General features: G+C 40.2%; 1 protein-coding gene across 1 annotated transcript; it reads right to left on the bottom strand.

Moving 5' to 3' along the window:
* Positions 1–7,132: 7,132 nt before the first annotated feature.
* LOC124142345 lies at positions 7,133–20,419 on the bottom strand. Its single transcript, XM_046510767.2, has 6 exons — positions 20,239–20,419; positions 16,010–16,070; positions 14,336–14,407; positions 12,439–12,575; positions 11,716–11,818; positions 7,133–9,079 (listed from the first exon to the last, which is right to left on the bottom strand). The coding sequence occupies exons 1-6, from the start codon at positions 20,321–20,323 to the stop codon at positions 8,962–8,964; spliced, it is 576 nt and encodes a 191-aa protein (XP_046366723.1). The 5' UTR covers positions 20,324–20,419; the 3' UTR covers positions 7,133–8,961.
* Positions 20,420–22,317: the final 1,898 nt, after the last annotated feature.

The following is a 22,317-nucleotide window of genomic DNA, read 5'->3' as shown; positions in this document are numbered from 1 at the left end:
TACTTATATTTCTCGTTGAGAAAAATATATTTCTAGTAGATCGATGAGGCTCAAAAGTGAAATCAGAACCACAAGATAAATGTGTTCATTTTGAGTTAGAGACGAGATAGGGAAGATGAGGCAGTACAAAGATGTTTCAACAATAAGGCCATCCAGTTAGAGTATCAATACTGTAAATGCTTGATTAATTCCAAAATGAACATCCTCCCCTACTAAAGACCTAACAAAACCAGGACTTAGCGCGGAAATACAAATCTTAACAATGGCTCAAGCCATCATTGTCCATCAATTGTTAATCACAGACACTATTGAGTAGATATATTTATTGATCAGGGGCAACATGGATTTTGGTCTGGCCAGTCACTGGACCAGTACATGTTCAGGGCGAGTACTGAGATAGCTTGCTTGGCTTATTAACATGGCCGTCCCCCTTTCTGTTCAGTCAGTATGTGAATTAATACAACCCTATTTGTTGCCCATTCCTTCTACAGTAATAAATGTCCTCTGATAATCACCTGGGTAATTAATCAAGCTTTTACGGTTAACAAGGCACTAAACCATCACTGTAACAAAAGCACATATTTCATATGAATAGTGACAAAGAAAGAAACTGTTATCCATAAAAGTCTTCATGATCAACATTATCATGATCATGTTTATTGTGTAATCAAGTGAGCACATTTCCAAAAGGAAAACAGAATGACAAATCTCACGCTGGGTGGGTGAAAGTGCATCTTCCCGAGGCAAGAGAGTTAACTGACTTTAAAAGTCAAGTTTCCACCCTTGCCGAATTAGGCTGGAATTCCTGGGCTTGATCGTAGCGCCACCAGTGGCTATTATGAGTTATGTCCTTTCTATGCCTCTCCTATTGACCAATCAGATTTAACCTCTCGTATCACTTGCATTTGTTTCAAACAAAACGGTGGCGCCCAGTCAAGACGATCTGATCGATAAAACGAGTCTTACATCGCGAAGTGCATCAAATCACGTGAGCACCTTGATTAAAAACATAAAAAGATTTAGAAAATATCTGTTTACAACGAGTTAGCGGTGCACATGTTTTGCAAATCCTGCAGTCGACCGAAATCTGCATGACACTCTACAAACCGGATTTCGATTTCAGTGCATGATTTTGATTGGACTATGCATAGACTTGTTAGTCCAGCCAAAATGTAACTCCATAATACCAGCCTAGTTCGGCAAGGGTGGCAACTGGACTTTTATAGACAGTTAACTCCCTTGCCTCAGGAAGATGGTGAAAGTGTAGAAAGCAAAACTAACCAAACGAGATTCAAAGAGCATAATAAAATATTTCTCAGTCTACATATAAACAAGCATGAAATCCATTCACTCCACTAAAATAACATACTATTCTGATTCTTGAAGAATCGTTAATCATAACAAACAGCAAGCAACCAACTGCAGCCTATAAGCTGTGGGCGAGATTCTACTTGTGTGATGACTATTCTAAACACCGTCTGAGAACTACAAAACACACCTGGAGACAGAACAACTCACTGAGGAACTAGTCATGTATTATAAGGGAAATGGAAGGCCAAAGCTAACAAAAATTATTACTCCCAAGATATTACATGTTTTATCTCTAGTATGTCTTTTCTTCCCCTTACAAAATCAGGTTTTCATGACAAATCCCACACAATTACAGTTTGACACTGGGACCATTGCCTGCTATGATGAACACTTCCCACACGCAAGAAAGATCAGCCTTTATTCCACGGAGACCAATGATGGTGAAAGAAATTCCTAAGACCATAAAATATTCTGTAAGGTGACACAAGATATTAAGTTGTTATTCCCTATCTGTCTATGCTATAAAGGTTATATATTATTCCCCATCTATGTTATAAAGGTTAAATACTTGAATCAATGCTACTGGATCTCCTGGGGCTCATCATGTAATTGGAAGCACTCCGTCAAAATCAAACACTCTCTTTGGGTTGGGGGTAGAAGAGGAGAGAATCGGAATTTGTCGGTCAAACATAGTCCTTATTTACTTAATCATGAAAGTAACAAACTGTGGGATGAGATTATGAGATTGAACCTAACAGTAGTGTGAAGTTGGAGGTATTAAGTCAGTGAGTGAGTGGGTGCAACTTCAAACAGTATTAATGTTATATATCTGCGTAATCTGTGTGTTGTTTAATAGTGTGCCCAGCAATATTTAAGCTCTATAACGACTGCCTGTAAATAATCAGTTGGTGCGGTCAGACCAAGGGTCTGGAATGTGGGTTTCAAACCCATGACCAGCAGGTTCTGGCAGGTTGAGATTACCACTCTGCATGGTCTACTGGGTCCTCCAGGATTCCCTAAGGCATCAAAAACAAGCAAGGTGAAGTGTCCTACAGAAAAGGTTTCGAAATTAATTTGAAAAAAATTACCTGTACAGAAAAGTCAGAAATATAACGCTGAGATGGAGTGTCACGGACGTCGCTGTGCTGAGAACATGAAGCCTCACATGCTTTCTTCCAGACTCTATGCTATACACACAACAGTATGTATCAGACATGCTGGGCCACAAGGCTACCCTGAAGGAGTCAGCACTTAGGCTGCCCTGTAAGGATATTCTTGTCTCCCAGAGTCAAGAAGAAAAATTAAGAAAGGAATCCAACTCAAGTCTAGAATGCCTCAGCTTAAATAAACTGAAACAAAGCATTGCTCTGGGCTCCATTTGGATTTTTTTTGTGTGTGTGTAGATATATATTTATAAGAATGATAAGTTTATTTCTGGGACTAATTTTTAGTCTGGGAATATTAGTTGGTTGGTTGGTTTGTTGTTTAACGCCGCACTCAGCAATATTCCAGCTATATGACGGCGGTCTGTAAATAATCGAGTCTGGACCAGACAATCCAGTGAGCATGAGCATCATGAGCATCCATCCACGCAATTGGGATCGATGACATGCATCAATCCAGTCAGCGAGCATGACCACCCGATCCCGTTAGTCGCCTTTTACAACAAGCATAGTCGCCTTTTACAGCAAGCATGGGTTGCTGAGAACTATTCTACCCTGGAATCCTGGGGATATTAAAGAATGGGGGACCAGAAATGAGCTTCACACATTTTACCCAACCGTGAGTGTAATTCTCAAAGGCATCCTGTGAACATGAAGCAAGCAATAATAACATATACCACATACATAGTGGGGGGGGGGGGAGATGGGGAGAGTAAATTATTGCTACTTATTGGCGATATTGTTCTCGTTGAACTACTAACTAATAGCCTTGCATCCCGTGGCTGGTTAGCGGAGTCAAAATACTCAAATAATAGTTTCCTGCATCGAAAAGAAAGAAACAAATTACAATGATCAACATTCCAGAATAGCCAGTCAGAATCCACAGGGTTGCACATTAGGATCCCAAACAAGCCAACACCACTACGTCCTTATTGCTGCCTCTGTATAGTTCATTCCAGACCCATGATTTGTAAAGCTCATTTAACTTTCATTACAGGACTTGGGATCTCTATCCTGGACAAGTTATTAAATAATAGTAAGGCCACGCTTTTTTCATTTAATGTTTCACAGATTTATTCCAGGTTTTCCACACAAAGATGGTCGAAATGAAAGTAAAAATAAATAGCTGTCAATCATTTATTTATTTATATGAAAGTCTATCTGCCGTGGAGTTAAAACTGCAGCAGGCTTCTTGAACAACTGATAGGGATGTAGACACAGAATTTATATATTACATTTTATATTTTGTAAGGGGGTCTATACTATGATTTCTCCAAAATTAATGTAAACAATATTGAAAGAAATTTTGAATAAAATCAATAAAATATATTACAAACACAAGTCCAGATATACATGGAACACGTTTTTATAATAATGTGATTATATTGCGTTCTTCAGTTTGGATTTGTTGACTGTTATTTCCGGTGTTACGTGATAGCAGTGATCAGCTGATATTGGTGACAGTGTGTCAGTGTAAAACTTGAGTTGATTAAAAATTTAAGTAAATTTTATTGAAGCACTAAGAGCGCAATAGCAAGGGACCACTATATATGTTATGAAAGTGATACTTGAGTTTATTCTTCTTATTCATGCATGAACTTCCAGCGTGACCAAAAGCAAATGTCCAATTGGCAAAAACATATTTCCAGATCTCTGGTCTATACTACTAGCGGGAGACATACTAAAAGTAAAATATTTGATGTTTTATTCATTTCTTTTCCAACTGCTTTTCAGTAGGTGGTGCGGGCCCATGAAACGAAAAATAAAAGATGTGTGGCCTCATCAGTCTGACAAGCATCGAGCATTGGAAGTAAAGCTGGTGTTCTGACATTCAGCAATGGGGGGCCATGGTGAAGGAAGGGCCGCAAGTATTGTAAGAATATGTTTTGTCTCCTCTTCATCATAAAACAAGTTAACTCTAAAGCATATGGAGGACAGCTGAAGCGGCAAGACACAGGTGTTAGGGTTAATATACACTGGTGGAGAAACTACATGCAGAGACATGGACGTCTCCAGGAGTTAGAGATATATTAGTTACGATGCCGAGAAGCTTAATGCTGCAAATACAATACAAATATACAGGTATCATGGTAACACTGCTGGCTTAAAACAACTCTTCACAAAGAAGGAACGAGAACTGACACAATCATAAATAGACTCGTTTCCTACATAAAAATGTACACCACAGCTGCTACGAATATGCAATCGAAATATACAGATACATTTCACTCACGACAAATGTTTATACACCAACTATGAAAACATACTACTCCAAAAATAGTAAAAGAACACCCAATTCTTCATACTTCTAGATAATTTATAGATTATCTACGGCATTATGAAAGAATTGGGTGTTCTTAACCTTTTTTAGAAGCATACATATCTTAGCATCTTATCCTGTTCACTGCTCCAAACACAGCAGGTGGTGGATATCTAGGTGTTTAGTGACCAGTGTGTCGTTGTACAAAGGGATTCGCTAAGGTGATTGTATCCCCCAAACTTAAACATAGGCTAACGATGGTCGTAACGCTAAGGTTGTTTTGTAACCAGTGTGTTGTACAAAGGGTTTCGTTACGGTGATCATAACTCCAATACCTTAATATCGGCTTATGTTGGTTGCAGTGTGCTAAGGCTGTACTATATCTGTTCCAACAAATATAACCATGGTGTACAGTACTGATGATCTTTTCACATGGCATACTTTACAACTGATCTTTGGACAAATTCCAACAGAAAACATTGCATTTAGACATAGGTTTTGTTGAGCTCATCTGTTCATACAGGTTTACAAGCATGTTTTCAACTATCTTTCCAATGTTGAAGCCACAAAAGGATAACTGCCACATTCATTTTAAAATATTCTTAACATCTTACAAACCGTAATGTAAATGTTATGATAGCCCGTTCTCGGAGTTTTCTATACTATTGCTGTCACCATATGGTCAGTCATAAACCTTTTCCAAATTTACTATGACATCATTCCCAAAGACATAAACAGAAGTAAAAACATTACTACATTTAGAGTTAGAGGACAAATTTGAAGATTCTTGTAATGGCTGTGCCTACACTGGTGGCAGCGATGTTACTGAGAGTGTAGCGCAGGTGTCACGCGCTGGGAAGGAGCTTGGTAAATGTTGGTCAAAGGGAGATAACTCTACTTGCACACTGCGGAGAGTCACCGATACAAACATTCCTAACATAACCTCATAGAAATAGTAACAAAAAGAAAAAACAAACCAATTCTGATTTTGTATGGTCTTGTTTAACCCTGGTGTGTAACATAGGTATGTTTAGCCTAGACACCTTGGCCTTGTGGTCAATCCGACTTGGAAACCTGGCCAACTAAGTGCAAAGCATATCACTCTGACTTGAGTGTGCACGATCAGCATGGACTAGTAGAGTGGTCTCCCCTATACACCCTCCCACTATTTCAACATCCAAAATCTAGGGTACCTTAGAACATTTCTCTGTACAAAAATATTGTGGTTTCTCACAATGAAGGACTTACCATCAGGAATACTTTAGCTTCTTGAGTGGGAGTGAACAGCTCTGTTATTTTCAAATTATTCCACTTTTCTCACCAACTGTGCAGATGAAGATAGATTTTTAAAACAATATTTCTAGAAAAAAAACATTGCATCATTCTATTCTCATTCATTTGCCACAGTTCAACATTATCTCACATGATCACTGGATCACACACACCATACAGCACAATGTACATGTAATATGTTACTAAAATGATCTGACACGAACAACTATCTGTCGTTCATGTATACCGCTCCCTGCCTCAAGGCACAAAGTAGATATAAAGCACAATGGGTGACAGTGTATATTGATAATCTCCGGCATTTAAAGCTCATATTCAACTGTCTCTCAACCCTAAAATATACAACTCAAAATAAGTTGAAGAACACCCAATTCTTTCAAATATTATAGTTAGTTAACCAAGCCATGACAGCTTATCTATAGTAAAATGAACGAATTTTATGTGCCTTAAAGGGGAAGTGTACACGCAAAAATCACTTTCTTTCTTTTTCTAAACAAAACGCAATTTTAGAATTAATTAGTATCTGTGTTTGAAAATATACACTCATTTTTTTCACAGTGAAAGTAGGAAGCTCACAATAGTGTGAAAATGATATGCCGTTATGATGCCTTCGTTTTTCGAGCTAAACAGGCCTGAGTTATCCCCCTTAGATTATGACGTAATTGGTGCCAATTCAACTGGGTCCCTGTCTATTCTCAACGCAAAAGATATCAAGTACCAGTTTGCGGTAAAACAACATGGTCTACGACACACTCCGGCGCAGTGGTGACTCAGCATAACACTATGCTGGCTGGCATCTGAGACGCTAGAATCACACATCTAGACCTACACCACGTGAAGCGGCTCTAACAAAGCATGATGACGTCATAATGTTTATCAATTGGCACCAATGACGTCATATTGCAAGGGGCATAAGCCATGGTGTTTTTGTTGTGGAAATAGAACACTTGGTAAATGTGAAAAATATAAATCGTTTTAATGCGAAAAATATGTTAATTAATTGTGATATTTTTATATTTTTGTCTATGACACTTCTAGGTTAACACTTTTAATGTGGAAAAAGTACAAGAAAAATAGGTTAATTTCCGTGTGAACTTGCCCTTTAACTTCTTTTGAGCAGTATATCTGTATAAAATTCCTATTTCTGCATACACTAGCATGTCAAAGACACATGAATAAATAACACGTTACATTAGACTCGATGATGGACAAGCACAGGTCATAATAGTGCCATGTAATCAACACAAGAATCGGCTGCACATAGGAATGGGTATTGATGGTTAACGTGTATCACAATATTTTACGAACCACAAGGCCATATTGCCATACGTATCACAATACATTGTATTTCTTAAATTTTGAATTCAGAATCAATGTGAAGCTTGAATGTATGAATGGAAGTTCATAAATAGAGCAAACCAGATGCTGGTATAACATAATGTTAACTCATTCAATAAATACGCAGCCATCTTAGTCTCTGATGCATGCTCCGGGGCAGCGATGGTATTTGGCAAGTGTATAACATGAAAACCATGATGAAAATCGCTATTTGAAATCACCTGATATACTGAGCATGAAAATATGATATTGTGATACGTATTGTGGAAAGAATGAACCTCAATTTACCGGTATACCGGTAATAGCGCGCATCCTGCACACAGACCCCACGTGGGAATCAAACCCTTGTCCTCAGCGATATTAGCAAACACTTTACCCTCTAGGCTACCCAGCCATGTCTGAAGCCAATAAACTATGTAAAAATGTGAAAATAGGGAAATAACACAAGCAAAGAAAAAAGATTTTTGTGCTGAAAACTAGTGCTGCAGAATACACATAAATCAAATCGCAAAATATAAAAAAAATAAAACCAGACATGCATCATCCATAAATAAACACCATAAGGTGACAATGCCGGTGTAATGGACCAATGGAGGGTTCTTTCAGCATGTGATATGTATAGTTTCTATAAACAGTAAACAAAACATGCATAAACAGATTCTAGTTGCATACCGTCAAGTACATAGAATACATTGAATCGTGGACAGTGGGAATATTTGATAAATTTGGAAAAGTGGCAGTGACAATAACTGTGAATATGTGTGAATAAACAATGACTCGATGTGGGATAAAACATTTTGCAAATATTCACTAACTTGCCCTTTTCCATCTGTCAACGGAGGAGAACTCAGTCCAGTCCAGTGTTTCCAGTAAAATCACTCACTGGTGTAGGATAGACAGTGAAATGTAAGGCACAAGACAGCATGAGGCAGTGTGCCCTACAGCTTCCCAACAGTAGTTGCCGGATGGACTTGCCGTCTACATGGATACAAGTCCATTTAAGTGGTCCAGTAACCATGGTAGCCATCCTGACGAAGCATGAAAGGCATGCTGACCCACAAAGTATTTCAGTGGGTAAGAGATGTTCAGGAAGTCATATTCAATCGTGTATTCTTTTCAGTACAGACTTTACCTCCCCATAACTTTATACTGAATTCCTTCAGAGAAATAACAACATATTAAAATATCCCTTGACAGCTGTTTTCTGACAAATCTGAAATTATTTTTTTAATTTTCTCTTCTGGAATGTATTTTCGGTTAAAAAATCAAATATATATCAGGATATATATCGTGAATATCCCTTGATGATATTCTAAATCTTTACTTCTTATAACATGTTCACTGATCATAAAGTCTAATGGACCTGAGAGCTTCATTAATTCTGAAGAAAGCATTAAGCAGTTTGACAATAGGTAAAATAAAAAAGCATCACAGTGTCAAACACTTGCTCCAAGCTGCCATCCATTTCACGTTTCCATGGAAATGTACATCTAGGTGAAGCAGAGACGGCCAAACAGATATCGGCTACGTGACCTGCTGTGCAGGATCGGGTCATCACGAGGGACCAGACAAGACACAGACAGATGGTCTGGTAGCTCCTCACATCTCCAGTATCTCCGACTGGTCCCCCACACTGGGAATGGGGTTAAAGTCACTGTTAGGATTTACAATGCTGTCTTCCAAATCATCATGTAGGTCCTCATGGATATCTTCAAATCTGAAATTAGAAAATATAGTGTGATTCTGTAAAATGTGGTGAAACTTTGTTGAATCTGACTCCGGCATCATCATTTTGTTTGTTTGTTTGTTGTTTAACTCCGCATTCAGCAATATTCCAGCTATATGATGGCGGTCTGTAAATAATCGAATCTGGATCAGACAATCCAGTGATTGATATCCTGAACATCGATCCACACAATTTGGATACGATGACATGCATCAACCAAAACAGTGAGCCTGACCACCCGATCTCATTCGTCGTCTCTTACGACAAGCATAGTCGCCTTTTACAGCAAGCATGGCTTGCTGAATGAAGACCTATTCTAACCCAGATATTCATGGGTCCCGGCATTATCAAACTTACAAGTAATATAACCTGGATATTCATACAATTTCCAAGGATCTCAGTTTTTTTTAGATGCATTTGCTATGTGTGAGTAATATCAGTGGCATTAGAAACTGCATAGTAACTTTACTGGTAGTAATTGTCAGGGGTGGAAATTGACTGAAACACTTGTAAAATGTGTGGTGCTATCGTGGCCACATCTTAACTGGGAGTGATTACAGTTATCTGCCCCTGGTTGTGGCACACAAACATGTGAGGCCTGATCATGGAGATGTTCTGGGTGGGACAGTTCCTAGAAGGGTGACTGTACCTCTATAAGAACAACAGGCTGATTTGAAGCCTATTTCTACCTGACTTGTGTCTTGTCTACTGGTCAGGTGGGGATTGGATATCTGAAAACACTGAATTCCTACCAGCTTCCACTAGTCCAGGCCCTAGAATGGAGACAGGCCTGTTTCAAGACCTTTGACAGTGACTTAACTCAGGTGAGGTGAGGTGAGGTGAAATGGGGTTTATCGCCGCGTCCAAGATTATTGCACTTATATAGCGACATGCGTGCGTGCGTGTGGCTGCTTGTCCTAGCCCGGACTGATGCCGATTTATAGTGCAAGACAGGGTAACAACAAGTACCATCTTTTAACATATTTTGGTATGATCGAACCCCGGACCCTCCGCTCTCCAGGCGGACACTCTACCACTACACCATGGAGGCCTTCCGCTCTCCAGGCGGACACTCTACCACTACACCATGGAGGCCTTCCGCTCTCCAGGCGGACACTCTACCACTACACCATGGAGGCCTCCCGCTCTCCAGGCGGACACTCTACCACTACACCATGGAGGCCTCCCGCTCTCCAGGCGGACACTCTACCACTACACCATGGAGGCCTTCCGCTCTCCAGGCGGACACTCTACCACTACACCATGGAGGCCTTCCGCTCTCCAGGCGGACACTCTACCACTACACCATGGAGGCCTCCCGCTCTCCAGGCGGACACTCTACCACTACACCATGGAGGCCTTCCGCTCTCCAGGCGGACACTCTACCACTACACCATGGAGGCCTCCCGCTCTCCAGGCGGACACTCTACCACTACACCATGGAGGCCTTCCGCTCTCCAGGCGGACACTCTACCACTACACCATGGAGGCCTTCCGCTCTCCAGGCGGACACTCTACCACTACACCATGGAGGCCTTCCGCTCTCCAGGCGGACACTCTACCACTACACCATGGAGGCCTTCCGCTCTCCAGGCGGACACTCTACCACTACACCATGGAGGCCTCCCGCTCTCCAGGCGGACACTCTACCACTACACCATGGAGGCCTTCCGCTCTCCAGGCGGACACTCTACCACTACACCATGGAGGCCTTCCGCTCTCCAGGCGGACACTCTACCACTACACCATGGAGGCCTTCCGCTCTCCAGGCGGACACTCTACCACTACACCATGGAGGCCTTCCGCTCTCCAGGCGGACACTCTACCACTACACCATGGAGGCCTTCCGCTCTCCAGGCGGACACTCTACCACTACACCATGGAGGCCTTCCGCTCTCCAGGCGGACACTCTACCACTACACCATGGAGGCCTTCCGCTCTCCAGGCGGACACTCTACCACTACACCATGGAGGCCTCCCGCTCTCCAGGCGGACACTCTACCACTACACCATGGAGGCCTTCCGCTCTCCAGGCGGACACTCTACCACTACACCATGGAGGCCTCCCGCTCTCCAGGCGGACACTCTACCACTACACCGTGGAGGCGGCACTGCAAAAAGTGGCACCATGGACTTCTTGACCACTCATGACCTATTTCAAAAATGTTCTGCAAAAGTCCTGTTGCCTGGACAGATCTTTAGCTAGAAAATATGTACGGCAGGTAAGGGTTTATTGCAAATAAGGTCAAAATTGTCTTTATGTTAGTGCATCTTACAATAAATTGCAAGTGACTTTATGGCATTTGATTGGCTCACCAAGCATATTGTTTTGCGTTTGTTCCCCAAAACCGAGAAAAAATACTTAAGGCACGCCTTCTACCGATCTACTGTTTCCTGATTGGATGATATGGTTGGTGATGTTGTCAACAGTTTATTGGTATTAATAATTAAATAGGAAGTCTGTGAAGCTACTATTGTTGACCTATTTATTTAAGAATGCACACTTCACATATATCAGCTACATAGATTTACAGTGCACATACCGTTTTTTACGTTCATACCTCCAAAGACAAAACTAACACTGAAATCAGAACTTAAACATTACAATCTCAATATGTCCTACTTACCTATCGTATGATGGTTTTTGAGTGATAGTTTCAAGACGCCGTTCCCGACGCGTCTTAAATGTCTTCAGCATATACAACACTGCCGACACAAACATTATACATCCTGCAACAGAAATATAATGAAATCCTGCAATTATTCCAATTATTATCTTTAAGTTTTAAATGCTTTCTGACAGTGAACCAATAAAACATCAGTACAGTCATGATAGCACATAGCAAAAACAACCTAAAATCTACACAGAAATTCATTTACATATGTTTCCCTTCGAAACTGATAACAAAACGTTGAAAACGCAGAAGTGATTTGGCCCTCACACTGTTATCCATGACTACAAAACGGCGGTGACTGACCATGCTGAGCTATATTTACTTTAGCATGTAGAAAATAGAATGTACAGTCACTGTCACACACTTTAGCTCCCAATATACCGCAATACGTATCACAATACAGAAACCTATATTGCAACACCATTTGTTTGCCAATACAGAGCCCTATTCTTTGGGGACCATGTATCATACCCTTACCTTTCAAAGGGAAGATGACATGAACAAAGTCTGTTTTCTGAAGTGACAGTAAGTCGGTTACCATGGCTACAGGTAAATACTGTTGCAAATAATATTTAGAACAGGCAAAAACAAGTTTGAGCCAAAACGAGTTGCAAGGCGTTGAGTTAACTTTACAAAGCGGAATGTCAACTAATATCTCCTTTCTGACGCTCGTACCTGCAAGGACTCCTAGGATCACGTCGTGTGGCTGTATAAAGCACGGGATACAGATGGCGATGTAGAGAATCCCCTTCTTCCAGTCATCCAGCCACATCACACAGTCCCAGAACCTCCAGCACTTGGCCGCTGTGGAGCTGGACACACACGTACAGGTGATCAGGCACAAACAGGTCAAGCTTCTTTACACTTATCTACCTATGCTTACTAGCCCAGCTTTTGAAGTGACGTGATATGGGGTTTTAATGTCGCGTCCAAGATTATTGCACTTATAAAGCGACATACATGGTGTATGTGTGTGTGGCTGCTTGTATTAGCCCAGGCTAATGCCAGTTTTATAGTGCTAGCCCACTGAGATAACATGAATACTGAGGCACAGTATACAGACTGCGAGCCGACCAGTCCTTGTTTTAGCCCCTTAATGCCAAGCGCCAGGCAGGGTAGCAACAAGTAAACTCTTTTTATTTAACGTCTTTTCGAAAGAGGCCAGTGATCGAAGCCCAGACCTTCCGCTCTCATAGCAGATGCTCTACCACTAGACCACAGAGGCAGCCCCAGCTTTGGAGTGGATGGAATACTTTTTCTCAGTATATGTATCAAAAATAACATCTTCCAAGTCAAGGGTGTTAACGGACTATAAAAGTTCAACCAAAATGACAGCGCCTGGTCAAGATGACCTGATCGATATTCAAGATCTATATTGCAAAAAAACAGGCCATACCTTGCCAAATGCATCAAATCTCTTGAGCAGTCTGCAAATAATCGAGTCTCGACCAAACAATCCAGCAACTGACATCATGAGCATTGATCCACACAATTGGGATAAGATGACATGCTTCAACCAAGTCAGTGAGTCTGACCACCCGATCCCATTAGTCGCCTCTTACGACAAATATAGTCACCTTTTACGGCAAGCATGGGTTGCTGAAGACCTATTCTACCCAGGATGTTCACGGGTCGTCATTTGCATAGACTCGGTAGCCCAGCAAAAGTAAATCCGGAATTCCAGCCTGCCTTATTCGGCATGGGTAGAGACTGGACTTTTGGTGTCAGTCAACGCCCTTGCCTTGGGAAGATGAAATAATAACAACATCTAGGTACACTGTTAGCGACAGGAAACTTCAACTGACAACAGGGAAATTTGAAAATAAGGCAGGTTGCTTCAGACAAGTGCTAAAGTGCTAACCAGTATTTCTTTCCCTGCATGTATATTAATTACACGTGAAAAAAAATAAAACTTCAAGCCCTCCAAAACCCTTTACAGGGTTAGAAATTCATTGTATTTTTGTGCAGATGTCAGGGTCAAAATCAGTTTCTGGTGCCTGAAAGGGACACTTAAAAATCTGTCGTCACAGAGCTTATTATGTGAAGCTAGTGATATATGTACTTTTGCACAAATATTTACTGTCATCCATCTAAAAAAAAAGGAAAGGGGAAAATCTCTCGCCTAGGTGAAATGACAGAGTTTGAAGACGGATCAAAACTATTCTTCTTGTGGGCACACCCCAATGCCATAGGGCATGCACGACATCTAAATGGATGCCCCCCGGTGCACCTGAATACATTTTTGTTTTGAGGCATATTATATTGGAGGCAATATGCTTAATGATTGGATGACTAGAATACTGGTGCCATTTCCAGAACAGTTCATATAAATTACATGACAAGTACAACTTTTTACTTCTTTAAGAGAATTCCTTCTTTTTTTTCAACATGTACATGTCAGTGATAGAAACTAACATTTTTAGTCCACTAGTCCTTATAATGAAAACATATAGCAAAACCCTTCAAAAGGCAAATTTCTACTAGTCCGTAGGATACCACTATTGGGCAGTTTGGCAAGGACTACAAGACTAGTGCCAATATCTAACACTGCATGCATAGCAGGATTTCTTACCGTGTACATATTTCCACAAAGTAGTTAACGACAAAGACAAATTCCAACGCTGTGACAACTACCGCAGCCACTCTGAAACCCAACAAGTAGACAAGGTTTGTTTATCGTTGTTTAAAGTAGTACTCAGCAATATCCCAGCAATATGACAGCAGCCTGTATATAATTGATTGTGGACCAGACAATCCAGTTATCGACATTGTGAGCAATGATCCATGCTGTTGGGGCATGATAAGCAATCAAGTCACCGAGCCTGACCATTGGATGTAGTTGATTGCTCATGTCCAGCATAGGTTGCTGGGCACTTATTCTAACCAGGATTCCAAAGTAGTCAGTACCCTGAATCTTGAAATTAATACCAACATACATGACTTCGTTTTCCCAGTGTGTTGAGTTTGGATGGCTTGTCAACAATATCATATGATGTATTAAAAAGTTGAGATGGTTATTTCATGCCTAACTATTGAGTCGACATGTCGTTCGTTCGCTAGCGAGTACGTTTTTTCGCCACCCTTCGTATTATTCCAGCAATATCATGGTGGGGGGACACCAGAAATTGGGATCAAACCGTGCAACCATGTGGTGAACATGAATGAATGCACAAACTGTAACTGTCCCTGTATCAAGTGACACATTTTTCTACTGGAGTTGATTGTCACATCAGAATTACTGCAAGATCATATACACAAGCAACAAACTGCTAATATTCCATTGTGTACCAGTACAGCCCTGGTGCTTCAAACAAACAAAAAATTATATCCTCATCCTTACAAGAAATACAGTATAAAAATCACATGAATAAGGATATCTGTAACAGGTATATATTTTTTTCTGAAATGTTTAGACACAGCAGTGTTGGCAATCTGCCAAATGCTTATGTAAACATACAAATAACATGCATTTTGTGTTGAATGCATCTGAACGAGTGTTGATATCTTTGAAATCAAAAGACATGAGGGTGAGATTTTATTTATCATCCAAAATCATTCTTCCAACTTTTTCACTTTGTAGACAGTTATAAGCAGTGTCTTACTGTAAAACGTACTGCTAACAGCTTCAGTAGCAGAGCCATTAGTGATATCATTTGATTGTGACATCATGGTAACCAATGACGTCACAATGGTCTGCAAAGCATTGTGATGCAAATTTCATTGCAGCGATATCTACAATGTAGATATCACTTGATCTCACCCAAGCCATATCTCCTGTGAGAGCCCGTTTTGGATGATAAATATTTGATATCAAAAGACACGAGGGTGAGATTCCCTATTTATCAGTAGCATGAAGGGTGTTTTTTCCCTCTAACCAGCTAGAATTAAAAAATCTATTAATTATGCATTGTTTGAAACTGGCTGGTGCTTTGTTCATTTCATCAAAATCACTCTAAATTATAAATATCTTTGCAGATGAATTATTCACTCTCTTACTCATAAAGCTGATTTCAGATTTTCCCCATAAAAATCACATGAAGCTTTAACGTGATATTGTGTCTCTATGAACATAACCCTTTGTACATTACACAAATGGACTACAGCATTAATTCCTAACTAGCATGATAGACAATAATCCCTTACTCCAGTTACTTCAACATTATATGAATTATATAAAGATAGCAAATACCGTTACCATGGAAACAGGAAATTGGAATTACAGTGTAAGGCATATTATTGTACTCACAGCATGTAAATGCCCAGAACATGTTGATAAAATGCAGCCTCCACTCCGGCACCCCACAGAACTGCAAACAGAAGAGGCTGCAGTGATTATGGTTGTAGGGCTATATAAAATAATTACATCAGGGTTAGAACCTAACTCAAAAGCTTTACTAGCCCTGGTTAAAACAATGGGGAAATAGGGAAATATGTACTAGCTCGCAGTATTTGGACTAGCCCCGCGCTAGCATTAATTTGTAACCCTGTTAAATGATCTCTTTTTTTACTGAACTGATGAGGGAGTGATGGATGGAATTCAACCAATAACTAGCCAGAGAATAGTGATAACATCAGCGTTAGAAATTGGCACAAGTCCTGTAGTCCTTGCCAAACTTCCAATAGTTTAGGTATCCTAACGACAAGTAGATATTTGGGATTTTTAAGGATTTTGCTATATGTTATCATTATAAGGACTAGTGGACTAAACCTGTTAGTTCCTATTGCTGTAACATATAGCAATATCCCCCCAAAATGTTTGAAATGCTACTAGCCCTTAGGATACCTTTTACAAAACTTGTCTGGGCTAGTGTTAATTTCAGTTCCTGAGTGAGTATGGTTTTACACTGCTTTTAGCAGTATTTCAGCATATCACAGCGGGGGACACCAGAAATGGGCTTCACACATTGTATCCATGTCGGGAATCGATCAAGGGTCTTCGGCGTGACGAGCGAACGCTTAAACCACTAGGCTAGTCGACCGCCCCTCTGTTCCTGAGAGGAGGTGGGATGCTTTAAATATTTTATCACAACATCTGTATGGGGAAGGTCATGTCTCTATTTCCTTTAAGCTGAAGACAACAAATTAGGTCTCATTAACTTTGGCAGTGAATAAATAATAATTGTTGACAAAGCATAGCATTGTATAGAATTTGAAAACTTATGTCAGAAATACTGAATATATGATGCCAGAAACATACTATTTAAATATCAATAAGAGTGAGTGAGTGAGTATGGTTTTACGGCGCTTTTAGCAATATTCCAGCAATATCACGGTGGGGGACACCAGAAATGGGCTTCACACATTGTACCCATGTCGGGAATCGAACCCGGGTCTTCGGCGTGACGAGCGAACGCTTAAACTACTAGGCTACCCGACCGCCCCAAGTATGAATAAGAAGCCCAATGAGCTGGTTTCCAAGTGACATGCAGATGCCTGAGAAACAAAATAAATTGTTCTTTTAGCCTAATTCATTGCCTTGCAATCTTGTGAATCATCACATTATAACAGTGAGTGTGTGAGTTGGTGTTTAAGGGCGCACTGCATGTCAACTTAATGTGGGAGGCAAGCCTGAAGTGACGCAGGTTTCAGATGTTTACCACTTTGGTGAAACCCACAAACATGGGCATGATGGTGACAAACCAAGAAATATAATCATGGCAAATCAGGATTCGACCCATGACCACAGGTTTCTGGCTGCCCAAGGGGCGCAACTCTACACAGGAAAGGCGCCGCCTTAAACGAATGGGACACCTGTGTCCCCGCCAAAATACCATGCATCATGTATTAATACAAAACAATAGATATATTGTACTGCACAGGTCATGTTTTTCACGAAGTATTTGGATATAGTGACCCCACTATGTTTATGTGACTAATGCCAGTTTTATAGCCAGTTTTATAGTGCTAGCCTACTGAGATACCATGCCACAGTTTGACATGAATACCCGACTCAGACACAATCTACCAATTTCAAGCCGACCAACCCCTTAATGCCAAGCGCCACGCATGGTACAACAAGTACCATCTTTTAATATCTTTTGGTATGACATGGTCGGGGACCTAATCACCGACCTCCCTCCCGCTCCCAAGGCAGACAATCTATGCACTAGATGGTGGCGGTCCTTTTAAGGAGAAGGGGCGGTCGGGTAGCCTAGTGGTTAAAGCGTTCGCTCGTCATGCTGAAGACCCGGGTTCGATTCCCGATTCCCATTTCTGGTGTCCCCCGCCGTGAAACCATACTCACTCACTCACTCAATCATTTTAAAGGGAAACTGCACTCCAAGTTTGAAAGTCTAATGAGAAGCCGTACATCATAACAAAGGCATACGATAAAGTGCTGCAGCCAAACCGACATGGGTTTTGTTGTTGATTTGCATACATGGCTTGAAAGGGTGAAGCTATCGGTCAACATCATACAATAAAAAAATACATAGTATCCCTTCAGAGAACAAACTTGATCAACACAAATGTGAAATTTATATAAACTATTACTAAACATGATGACTTACCATTTAAATTGTATTTTCTGTTCTGCTAGGCATTATTATTTATGCAAAAATAAACATTACCATGTGTAATTTCTCATAAAGTGGGCCAGAAATAGCAACAAGCTGTTATACCGTGAAACATGATGATAAGAAGGGAGTAGCAATTGTTGTATTTTAGGCAATTTGCATGAAAAATGAGGGTCGTTGCCGTTGAGCATATGAGCTGAATTTCACTGTTAAAAAAATAGTATGTACACATATTTTCTGAATACCAAATTACATAAGTGTACATACATATGTATACACGCTGATGAATTTGCAAGGTGTAAGGTTATAATAAGTATCATCCAATCAAAGTCGAGGATTCAAGGGGATTCCCCCTCACTGTCAACAAGATTTTCAAGTTGGCCCCTTGCGGAGTCAGAAGCCCAGTTTGTTGGGTCGCTGGCGCTAATTGGCTTCTGGTGATTGCACAGGCTAATTAAAATGGTGCTGGCTAGACGACTGAAAGTTGGAGTGTTGTTTCCCTTTAAACTAAAATGATTAACAATAGCATGATTAGGCAACAATCAATTTTGGTGTTTGGTAGTCAGACAGTCGGGGTATGAAAATCTAAGAATGAATTACATATTGCCTTCAAAATACGACAATAACCCATGACTTTCAAGCTTTAATTCAACACTGCTTCTGACCGACACTAATGGCTCTGATTTCTGCATACTTTTATTGCAAATGAACAAACAGTCAACCAACTAACTAGGAACTAACTTCCGACCATGTTGTTTACAATCAACAGTTATCCTGGAGAGGTACGAGGGGGAAGCATGTACATAAATAATTTATTTTTTAATAAAGTTAATCTCATTTACCATTATCTAAATCAATGTTAATAGGCAGTTGGGACATTTCTGAATAGTTGTTAGGGAGCTAATCTTTGTGTTAGTTGCATTTGTCACTGGCTAATCTGTTTTCATAAATCAGACAAGCTTCACTGTTTATCATGAGGGTAATGCACCCAGTGTTCGAAATTAAGGGGGTCCTGGGGTTCTTCAGAACTTCTACGGTATTCGAATCAAGGGACCCTAGATATTTTACTTTTAACCTTTGGTTTCTATGACAAAGACCCTATGACTTTCATGTTTAATGTCAAACACTATGTACTCACAGTCAACTGCTTATTGACTGTGATATGTAAAATATCATTTGGTGAAAAGAAAATCAATATTATTTCATATTTAAAATTAAAACCCTATTCCTTCCAGATATCTACTCTCAGGACAAACAGACTAGACTAGACTAGACTAGACTAGAATAGCCATGTTTAATCTTGATTATGTTTACAGATCTAATCATCTGATCAAAGTGGTCACTTTGGTCAGTCAGTTCATGACTGATGTTTCTCCACTAGGTACTATAACTTACTCAGAAACATTTTGATTGTCACTCTGAATTAATTCTGAAGCAAACAATCTTGACTTCACAATACTTTTAATAATCCTTCCTTGTTTAATAAGGACAGTGATCGATTCGCCAAACGATCAACACACTTATGGGACGATCTAGATCTAGCTTATTTCAATCAACAGGCTTACAAAATTAAATACCAAATATTTGTTGAGCAGTTGAACTTATAATATAGATATATTGATACTGTGGCAAAGAATCTTAACAAAACATAACAATGAAAGGGTTAAACGAGTGCATTAAATAGTGGCGTGACAAGTTTGGAATTTCATTCATAAAATTTCTTTTCTTTACTGCTTTTGTTAAAGCCGATAAGATCAACATAACACAGTAAATCTCAATATGAATAACATGTCGACTACGATATATGGGTATTAACTTTATATTTTATTCTTTTCCACTAAAATTTACGAGGGTAAATACCACGTTTGGCATTTTGCCCGTTCTCCACTGCCATTGGAGTGGCGTGATCATGTTGACAAACAGCAGACTCCCTTGCCACGCATGGCGTGTTTTCACTTACCAAGCGCTGTAACGATACCAACTAATCGACAGAGCCACTGGAACACTTCACAACAACAATCACACTTCCTGCCAGTCAAGCCCATGTTGTTTGTAAACTTGTAAACATTTCTAAACCAGCACGGAGAACATGCCTAAAACCGTAGCATCCAAGGGCAACAATGTGATCCGGAAATCGTGCTTGACCGGGAGCCTCTCTGATTGGACAATGTTCTACATGGCGCGAAATATAAATGCATTCGAAACACGTGCATACTTTTCTATTTACCTTTAATTTGTTTCTTAGCCGACATATCCAAACGAAAGTATGTTTTTTGTATGATTTTGTGTGTGTATATATTAACGTTTTCTCTCATCTTTAATTGAGTCTTTTGTATCAAGCAATACTCATATCCATTCGAAAGGATTAAGGAGTGGCTCAGAGTTGAAAAGTATGTGGTCAAATGCATGGGTTCTGTTAAGTTGAACGTCACCAATCAAACGATAGAAATAAAGCACATGTTACACGTTATGTGGGTCGCAATATGTGTGTGAGCGTGTGTATGTGTGTATGTATATATATAGAGAGAGAGAGGGGGGTTTATAAAAGCTGTATATGTAGGCTATTCGAGGCAATTGAAGTTCCTAGTAAACCCTTAAGGGTTTTCTGAGGACAACAGTTACTGTAAAACATCTCAGTCACTTATAAAAGACGACTTTGTCTTACAAACAGGCCATCAGCTGAGTATTTACAATGTCTGTGTGACGCCACTTCCCTTGTTATAGCGCAAGTAAGATCAATTAAAACACATCTGTGACGTCATTCTATTGTTTGAACGCTCCATTATTTTTCAGGAATGGAGAGTTGCTTGTCAACTGAACATTATCTTGAAGCAGCATTTGAATTTTTCAAATATTTTCAACTACAGAATATTGTAAAGTGTAAAAGTAGGGATGAGTTTTAAGTAGGGGAATATCCTCGTAACTCTCCATTCCTTAAAAGTAATGGGCCTCGGGCGCTGCGGGGCCTCTCTATATTATTTTTAAGGAATGGAGAGTTACTCGGACATTCCCCTCTACGTAATCGCGCTAAACATGGTCGCCCGCAAACGTATGATGTTCGATAACGTATGATCTGACGATAATCGTGCATCCCTTCACCCACGCCAACCTTGTACCCACGTGTGTTGTTTGAGTTTTTCTAAACTCTCTCTTCCCTTAAGTTTCCATTTGTTTCTGGATTTTTTCTCGTTTGCATGTTATAGTGTTTTATCGAGCCGCTCAAGAATAACCCAGGATTTTTAGAATCTGTTGTCTTAAAGCAAATATAATTGTGTCATTTGAAATAAGTCCCCCTCCGTATTTGTAATCAAATTTATTTTGCATCAAGAACAAGCGAGAGAAAACGTCGGCTATTAACGCTTACTTTGAAGTGTACCTCCGTGTTCTACTGGATAGGGCGTCTGACAGCAGAGAAAGAAAACATTTTTCCTTGTGAAAGATAACTTGAACTTGATACTTGTACAAATATTTGCCTCTCTCAAAAAAAGAGTTAACTACGGCCTTGCTATATAAGTGCAATAACCTTGAACGCGACTTAGAATCACATTTGACCTCACCCCGTCCACTGGGCCACGTGTCCCCAGAGCGGATGACATTTTGGTGTGGCTATACACAACCTTTACCCTGCATAATTACACCCAGAAGATAAGAAACATGGTTGGGGTGATTATTTCAGCTTATCTTTAGTACTGAAGTATATTCTGTACCATAAGCAGGGTTTGATATTTACACCCCGCTTCTTTAACCCAAGACGTCATAGGGGCTCGTGCACGTCACCGCGAGATCATGTTACGGTAACGCATTATAGTATTTCGGACAACGTCAGACGTACAAACCAGGCTAATAACGGGCGGATAATAACACAGGTCAAACGCCTATAACTTGTCACGCCCCAATTCTTCTGATGGTTGCACTTACGCGCATATAGTTTACTGTTTGAAGTACATGCCACTTGATCTCAACATTGAGAACTCCTTGAAATTCGGACAATCTCTACTATACTGACAGAGCTCGAGATAAGCTGCGTATTTGCGTAAAA

This window comes from Haliotis rufescens, unplaced genomic scaffold (genome assembly GCF_023055435.1).
Source record: "Haliotis rufescens isolate VD_foot unplaced genomic scaffold, xgHalRufe1.0.p SCAF_11, whole genome shotgun sequence".
NCBI lineage: Eukaryota > Metazoa > Mollusca > Gastropoda > Lepetellida > Haliotidae > Haliotis > Haliotis rufescens.
The sequence above is the reverse complement of the archived record's forward strand: the minus strand, read 5'-3'. Positions and strand labels throughout refer to the sequence as shown.